At 46.1% G+C, this 8,684-nt stretch overlaps 1 protein-coding gene across 1 annotated transcript in view; it reads left to right on the forward strand.

The window, feature by feature from the left end:
• Positions 1–370, forward strand: part of LOC306640414 (inactive serine protease PAMR1-like) — a 30,236-nt gene extending 29,866 nt beyond the window's left edge. The window contains exon 3 of the mRNA XM_079104674.1: positions 132–370. Within this exon, the coding sequence (XP_078960800.1) occupies positions 132–268 (137 nt within the window). The 3' untranslated portion in view covers positions 269–370. The remainder of the gene's footprint in view (positions 1–131) is intronic.
• Positions 371–8,684: the final 8,314 nt, after the last annotated feature.

Genomic DNA, 8,684 nt, shown 5'->3' on the forward strand with positions numbered 1-8,684 from the left:
CTGTGGGCATCGTGCTAGGTCCCGATGCCCCTAGGAGAGCCAGGGCTCTGAGCAGGTGCATGTATGTCTCTCCCGCAGACCATCGGAACCTGCAAGCATGGAGACTAAGGCTCTTCTTGGAAATGTTTCAGGTTGTACCATTTTTGAAAACTGCAAGAGCTGCCGGAATGGCTCGTGGGGGGGCACCCTGGATGACTTCTACGTGAAGGGCTTCTACTGTGCAGAATGCAGAGCGGGCTGGTACGGAGGAGACTGCATGCGTGAGTAGACTGGAGACGGCTCCGTCTCAATGCACACTGCTTACAGTTTCACTTGACAAGGGACTCAACTTTATCTTGTTGGAATCTGAGTTTTGGAAAGCATGGGGTCAGCAGGCTTTCTAGGCAAGACTATGAAAACAAAGATATGTTTCCATCTGCTGGGTGTGGGCTGTGGACATCTGTTTATTCTGAATTTTTGGCCCCGAGAGGTTTCTATCCACTCTTCAAGCTGGCCTTGCTCCTGGATGAAACCCAGGTGATCTGCACTCAGTGTGACCTGTGTTCCTTCCAGAGGCAAAAGTGGTGGCACTGGCCAGCAAACAGTGAATAAGTCCTTCAAAAATGTGGATTTGCTGGGTGCAGCGGTGCATGCCTGTAATCCCAGTGGCTCGGAGGCTGAGGCACTTAGAGTCAGCCTCAGCAACTTAGTGAGGCCCTAAGCAACTTGGCGAGACCCTGTTTCAAAATAAAAATATAAAAAGGGCTGGGGATGATGTGCCCCTGGGGTCATCCCTGGTAAAAAAAAAAAAAAAAAAAAAAAAAAAAAAAAGTTGTCCATAACACCTTTTAATATGACTCTCCATTGGTAAACTTCTTGAATCTCAAGCTAAATTCCTGGAATCCACAGCAATTGCCAGTATATGATTTATCCTAAGAAAGGGATTCTTTCTGGAAGCTACTTGATCTCAAAGAATTACTTAAATCTTTATTAGAGTTCCCTCTGAGCTTCAATAATTCTTTGAAAACAGAGTGGAAATCTAGCCGCTCCCTCTTTCTAAAATTTCGTGTGATGCCCTTTGGCTGACTGTCCCTGTGAGAGTCTGTAACTGGAGCAATGTAAAAATTGCTATGATTTTGTTGAACCTGTTTTCTATGCTCTCTATGTGAATCAGGAGCAGTTGGATGGTCTTACCATCTGAGTAGTTTTACTTCCAGGACTGTTACTGCCAGTTTCCAGAGATGCTGGTTGAAGCGGTATTGATATTTTTTTGCCTGATCCCACCTAGAGTAAAATACCATGAGTTCCAAGTGTCTAGAGCAAAGTTCTGGAGCTGAGGAACTCAACCACGCCCAGGAGAAAAGGGCTTAGTCAGCACATTAGTGTGAACCTGGGAATTCTAGAATGTGGCTAACGTTTGTAGTGCTGGTCTCTCAGTCTGTAGGACAGAATTGAGACTCCAAGGGGAAGGCTAAGGGACTAGCATATATGAAGGTCACAGTGAACCCCTACCATTGTGCATAATAATTTATTAGTGCACTAATAAAAACATAAAGCATTAACTTAAAAAAGTGGAATTCTGAAAACAAAAAACAAAACAGAACAAAACAAAAACCCCAAAACACAAAACCAAACCAAACCAAAGTGCTAATATTAGGTGCAGGTTTACAACATAGATGCCATTGCAGGTGGTTTTAGGAAATTTGATTTTGGAGTTGGTAGACTATCTTCCAGGTAGGTCAGCTGCAAGATTTAACCCTGGTTTTCTTCTGCGGCTGCTCAGGTGTGTATGAGTACGATGATCAGAACCCAAGATCCAGATGACACAGACTGGGCTTACATAGTGGCTTTGTCTGTACTAAAGGTGACCTTAGCGAATCATTTGGCCTTGCTAATAGCAATGTCCTCTCTTTCAAAATAGGAAGTCATAGGGCTGACTGAAGGATTCAATGAGAAATGCATGTGAAGCATTAGTCCTCTGCCTAGCAATAGTAAAAGGTTCAATCAATGCAATGCACATATCATTATTTTCCTATATGCTCCTTAATTGTTGAGTTAATAAGAGGTCCAAAAATAAAAATACTTTCAAAAAAAGAGTTTAATAAAGAGTTTAATGCATGGCTTTGGATTTCACGTTGATCTTGGAGTCTCTAAGAACCGTAGTTTTTCCTTGTGTGGGGATGCTATAGAAGACTGCTCTTTCTCTTTGTGCATGAGTGGGTGGGAGGATGGGAAGGGGCTGGGGTGCTCAGCAGGTCCCATCATGCATGGCCTTGTAAGGACGTGCATTTGGTAAAGAATTCAGATGTCGTTCAGGTGCCCTTGGAAGCCAAGGAAGAGCTGTGAACAAGGCTTGGGTTTCAGGCTCTGAGAAGGTAAGAGGACAGTTAACCACAGGCAGGGAGGGCCGGGAAGCTCTGGCAGGTGATGGCTGAGCTGTGCCTTTGCCCAGGTGCTGGCAGAACAGACAACACTCCAGGCAGAGGCAGCAGGTTGGTCAGGTGTGTGAAAATGAGTCTTCAGGGGAGTGTGTGATGTTGGTGTGGCTAGATCTGGGTGACAGTGTTAGGGAGCAGTGAGAAGTGCACCTGGAAAGGTAGGAGAGACCAGACCTCAAAGGGAAGCAGACCTCAGAGCTCATTCTGAGGATGGTGGGCAGGGTGCATTCAAAGGTCGACCCGGAAGGGACACTGGAGCACCCGGTGGGTCCATTGGAGTGGAGTCAAGGTCGTGTCAAAGGTGGTGGTTAGCAGTGCTGTTTGGGTGGTTCAGGGCACGGGGGTGGGCAAGATGTGAGCAAAGAAGCGGCAGGACTCACCGACTCTCTGAGCGAGGCACCTTGACCATGGCTGAGCTTCCTAGACTGAGCAACTCTGCAGAAGTGGGTGCTGTTGAGTGGATAATAGAAGAGAAGAGGTGTGTGGGAGAGAAGGGAGTCCCACCTGAGATCCATGGAAATCTAGCATCTGTAAGAGACCCTACGGGCGTTTAGAAACACCCCGGAACTTGAGAGAACTTTGCAGAGTGAAGACACAGCCGTGGGGTTAGCTGAGATTCCCCAGGGAGACTTGGGAGCCTAAGACAGCAGAGAGCCATTGTCAGAGGAAAGAGATAAACAGCAAGAAAAATAGGAAGAGGTGAGAGAGAATAGACAGAAAGGTGGGAAAAAGCAGGAGGGAGTGGCCTTTTGGAAGCGGGGAGAAGAGTTTCCAAATAAGACAGAAGGAAAAGCAGGACATGGATAGGAAAAATGTTTTCTGATTTGGCATCTGGCAGTGATGGACCCTTAGCAGTAGCGACATTCACACACAAGTGGAAGAAGGATTGGGGAGAGGAGGAAATAGGCAAGCATTGTTTATCAGCAACATATATCCAGTTGTTACTTACTGTAGCATAGGAATGTGCTACCCACCTTATGTGCAATGTCCCTATTTATTTATCTGTATAATTAATTGCTTCATCATATCTATATTCTTATAGACCTGATGAAACTGAAGCTCAGAGATGTTAAGTAACTTGCCCAAGGTCACACAGTGAAGGATAAAGCCCAGGGGAACCAAAGCCCATGCAATTACAGACCCCTTTTTCTTAATTACTCTCCTACTTCCCACTGGTGAGTTCCCCTCTAATGACTGTTTTATTTGGAAACTCAGAAGTGAAATTTCTGCTGAGAGTGGAGTGAGTTCAGGGCTTGAGAGTACCAAAGGCATAGGACAGCCATGTAAGGAACAAGAAAAGGCACCAGAGAGGGACCCCACAGCAGCCAGAGCCCTTGTGTGGGTGATGTAGTCAGTTTGGATGGAGGGTGATGGTCTCCAGCAGTGTGAGGCAGGGGTGGAGAACACCAGCTGTTTGGTGGATCCTGGAGTTGGCCAAGATATGACTGCCCAGGGACCCAGGTTGGGAAGGACAGGAAACCAGAAGCAGCCTATAGAGGGAGAATAGAGTCTGGAGGTCTTAGGAGGTGGACAATCAGGTTTAGTGGTATTAAAGCAGGGGAGAAAGGGGGCCGTGGCCAGACTGGAATTTCTAGGTTGAAACTTTTGAGGGCAGTGGCCATGACGGGTCCACTTCCTGGGTTGAGCTCCAGGCTGCAGGGCTCAAGCAGTTGGGGCAGCAGCTACTTGGGGTGTCCTCTTCTCAGGGTGGATCCCAGGAGCCCCAAGCCAGACACAGAGGACATTTAAGGTGGTTGCCAGCATCACGTTCACTCACGTTCCGTGGGCTGAAGAAGTCACGTGGCTCAGCTCCACATCACTGAAGTAGGCCAGGCATGCCGACCCAGCTGGGAGGGGACAAGCATTTCCTAAGCAAAGCTCCTGTCACTTTGTATTTGTAAGTGGGTTTGTTTGGGGAATCGGGAAAAGGAAGAACATTCGCAGGCAGGAGGTCAGTAAAACACACGGTAATAAGACAGACAGACAGACAGACAGCAGTTGCTCAGAGAAATCCTGCACCTGTGCCTCTCCAAAAAGCACCTATTGCCTGAGTCCTGGGTTGAACTTCAGCATGACAGCTGGCTGTATACAGTCTGATTGGCTGACGTCGATGCCCATGTGTGTGATCAAGACATGTGTTTATCAAGGACAGCAGGACTGATTCAGAGCAGCCAGTTATTGCCAGTAGTAAAGCAGAGCAGAGAGCTCATGCCTTTATTCATTCATTTATTAACGCATTCAAAAAATATTTCATGAATGGATACTCCTAGGTGCCGTACATACAAGGATTAAGAAGAGAGATGTGATCTCTACCTCCTAGAGTTTGCAATTTAGAAAAGAGACATAAAAAAATATGCACTAATGCTACGAAGTAAACAAATGGAATAATGGCTAGATCCCTATCTTGTTCAATTCCATTAGGATTGTTCAATTTCCTGCCCCCTGTGCTGGGGACTGAATCCTGGGCCTTGCACATGCAGGGTAAGTGCTTTTCCACTGAGCTACATGCCCAGCCCCTTCATTATTTTGTGCTGAAAGCTTCGTTGCATGCAGTGTATGTTGTCACAGTCACAATTGCTTATGGAACATTTCCTGTGGAGCACTGGACTAGTCACCAAATAATAAGATGGCCCTCAAGGAATGTACAATCCATTCCTAGAAACCTAAGAAGGTCGACCCAAGAAGACATCGGTGTAATGTTATAAGGTTCTTAGGGGCATTGCATAAGTAAGAGGATTCATAGGAAGAAGTTATTCATTTCATTATTTGTTGAATGTTTGCCTGGGGCTGGACACTGTGGTGCCTTCTGCGTTAAGGGTGAACTGAGCACGTGGGTGACTCAAGACTGAGTCACAGCACAGGATCACACGGCAGTACAAGCATTTGACCAGTAGATGGCGCTCAAGCAATCCTTTGAGGCCACCCTTTATCCTGAAGGAGATTTATTTATTTTTATTTAATTTTTAAAACATTTTAATTGATGCACTTTAATTGCACATAGCAGCGGGATACATTGTGACATATTTGTACAAGCACACAACATACATTTGGTCAATTCCATTTCCCAGTACCGAGGAGGTGGGCTCCTTGCTGAGTTCCATCTGCAGGGCACTGCCATTTTTTCTCCTGAGTACCATATAGTGCCTTAGAACGAAGGAGGAGTGACAGACAAGTGCCAGAAAGGATCAAAGTGGTTATACTGGAGTTATAGAGCGTGTGGCATGGAGCAGATGCAGTCATTTGCTCCCTGTCTTGACAATGTTATGGTAGTACACCTCCCGACAGCCTTAACTCATGTGGAGTGCCCATTGGTAACCACGGCAGCTAGTATCATCCAGAACAGGCAGAGAGCCAGAGGCCAGAGCCCAGCAGAGGACCATTCGCATCTTCTCACCCAGCAAAGATGGGTTTAGTAATCTCAGAACACCCAGGAGCTGGAGATATTTTATTACCACAAGAATGAACTGTTCTTTCTTCCCTTTCCAAACTTTTTCATCTGAAAAATTTCATATCTACAGAGAGATTCCAGGACAGTATACATCCATATGCTCTACCTGGATTCATAAAATATTATCATTTTCTAGGTCTGGTTTTCTTTTTCTTTCTTTCTTTCTTTTTTTTTTGCTATACCGTGACTCATAAATTTAAAAAAATTTCTGCTTTTCTTAACGTTATCATAACTTCTTGGTTTGACTGCCCAATTGTCCCAGATTTGGCTAGTGAAGACCCTTCAAACCAGCTCAACCACGTCATTAACTTTGAGCACATCCTTATTTTCTTGTTCCCTGGAAATGCAATCATCTTTTCCCCTGCGCCCAGCTCCTGGAACCAGCCATTCCCCATGAATCTGGGTTCCTTTTAGTGGGGAATAGTACTAGGATCTGTGATCCAGGTGTGGCTGTTAGAGGTACCGGTCTCTAAAGTCAAAACCAAGGCTTCCTCTCAGTGCTGCCTAGCTGGAAAGTTGAGTTCTTAAGTCCACCACTCTGCCGACCTCCGCTGCTGACCCCTGGAGGGGTGTTTATTTAACTTAGCCCTTGGGCTGAGTTCCTTAACCACAGAAGAGATGAGCTTTGTGGGGGTCCAGGGCCACCCAGGATGCTACATTCATAGCTAGCATCACAGAGGTCCCAACTGTTCAGTCCCTGAAGGATGTTGGGGGATCTAAGAAGGTTAGGAAAGCAACCCAGATGAGAAGGGATTTAGGGGGAGAGATTACAGGCCCTTAATACGTTTATTCTTAGTCATATTTTGGACAGAGGCAGAGGAGCAAGAGGAATTGGCTAGAAGCCATGCCCCAAAATGTTTGTGTTGTTAGAATATCAGAGAAGATGATTTGTGCGGGCTGCTACCTGAGCCATAAAGAGGAAGGATTAAGAGCCAATTTAAGAGGGGAAGGAGGGCTAAAAGTCTCCGGAAGTGGCGTGTTACAGACCTAAGGGGCAACTCCTGGAAGACTGTGGAACCACCTGGGTGAAGTCAGGCGGACTGGCTCATCTCGCTGTGACCTTTTGTGACTGACATTTCTAGAAGAAAAGAATAATGCAGAGTTTGGGTCCAAATTGAGGATGGTAATATGTGGTAGTTAGCAGCCTGGGCTTGGAACCAGTAGGGCCTGAATTTGAATGAGATGTACAGATTGATGAGACAGGGCAGCTTTGTGCAGCAGCAGGTACCTGCTGCCTCCTTTCTGTGGCTGTCTGGCCCTGCGCACCATCTCTACAAGTGGTCCCCCGAGTAACGGACAGGATAAGTGGGGTGTTGAGGATGCTAGGTTCAATGGCCTGATGCAGGGAGGGGGGACACAGCCTAGGATACATCCCTCATCATCAGTGAAAAGACTCCCCCCCCCCCCACTTTGGCTAATGCTTTCTGTCTACTTGGAGCCTGCCTGCCCTCAGTTAAATCTTCTTTAGTGATTTATCATCAAGATGGTAAGTTTTATTTGAATTTTACCTCCAAACCATCTGGAGCCACCCAAAGACTAATGAAGGAAAAAGACCTTCAACAGGCTGATAACCCATAAGCCTCAACAATTGACCACAGGTAAGTTGAGGACTCCTCCCTCTTCTATCACCAAACTTCCAGGCTGTGGTAGCCTAGTCAGACCAACTCCACAGACCCCGATTCTTGCCTGAGTACCAGGGCTCAGTGGATCTGATTCCTCATGGTGGCATTAGTGGTTCCTGCTCCATTTTTATAACGTGGCAGGTGAGACAGTCCAAACCTATAAAAGTTAAAAAAAAAACCCCCCCCCAAAAAAACACCAAAACCCAAAGTTCTGCTGCCCAGGATCTGAAAAATCCATTGCTTACCAACCTGAAAATCTCTTTTACCTTTTGCTATGGAAAAGCTTCAGGGAGGGTGTGTGGTTTGTTGTCAGCCAAGCTGTTGACTAAGCCAGAGAGCAGTTCCATGTGTTTAACAAGGGTATTTCAGTTGATGAACTGGAGGGAAGACGGAGGAATAGAGGAGAAGGAAAATATTTCTTCATGTAGTGAACGCGTCCACTCCCTGTTGGAATTTTGAATCTGGCCCCTGACAAGAAAAGCTGGGAAGTGTATTTTCTCTAATTGCTTTGCTAAAAAGAGTTTCTGATGAAATGTACACATCCACTGGGATGGGATGGGTGATTTTGTTGCTCATGAGCATGTGATACATGTTGGAGAATGAGACTCCAGACCCTGGGCCAAGTGATAAACCTAACATAAACAGCATGTGAGAAGGGAAACCCAATCCACTGACTTCACCCAACAGCAGTAGCTCTGCCAGCGTGATTCTGCCGAAGAGGAAAACCTCATTTAAAATATAGGTCTCTTGGGAAATGAAACCTTAATATGGATAACTTCACAAGTGTTACTTCCAACAGACGTTAGCCTGTGGGGAATGAACGCAAATGCCAGTGGGGAGATAATTTGAAGCGCAGATATTCAGCGGGTAGGAGCAGCCAGCTGAGAAGGGGAATGTGGAAAGGAAGCTAGGGAGAAGGAGTGGCAAGAAAAATGAGATGTTAGTTTATAATGGGATGTGTTAGCACATTCCAAGGAAAGAGCTAGGAAAATTGGGCCTTCTTGGCAAGGGTGGGTTTTTGAGGGGATCAAGGAGAGGGTGTTCCCCTAATATATACTCTGAAAATTTCTGGCACCCCAACAGGAAAATAATTTTGTGGTGGGATCATGGATTTTTGGAGCTGAGAGTGACTTTAGTGGTCATTTTAGTTTGAGTCCCTCATTTTCAGAGGACAAGGAGTTGACCATCCAGCTGATG

This window comes from Sciurus vulgaris, assembly GCF_902686455.1.
Source record: "Sciurus vulgaris genome assembly, chromosome: 11".
Lineage (NCBI taxonomy): Eukaryota > Metazoa > Chordata > Mammalia > Rodentia > Sciuridae > Sciurus > Sciurus vulgaris.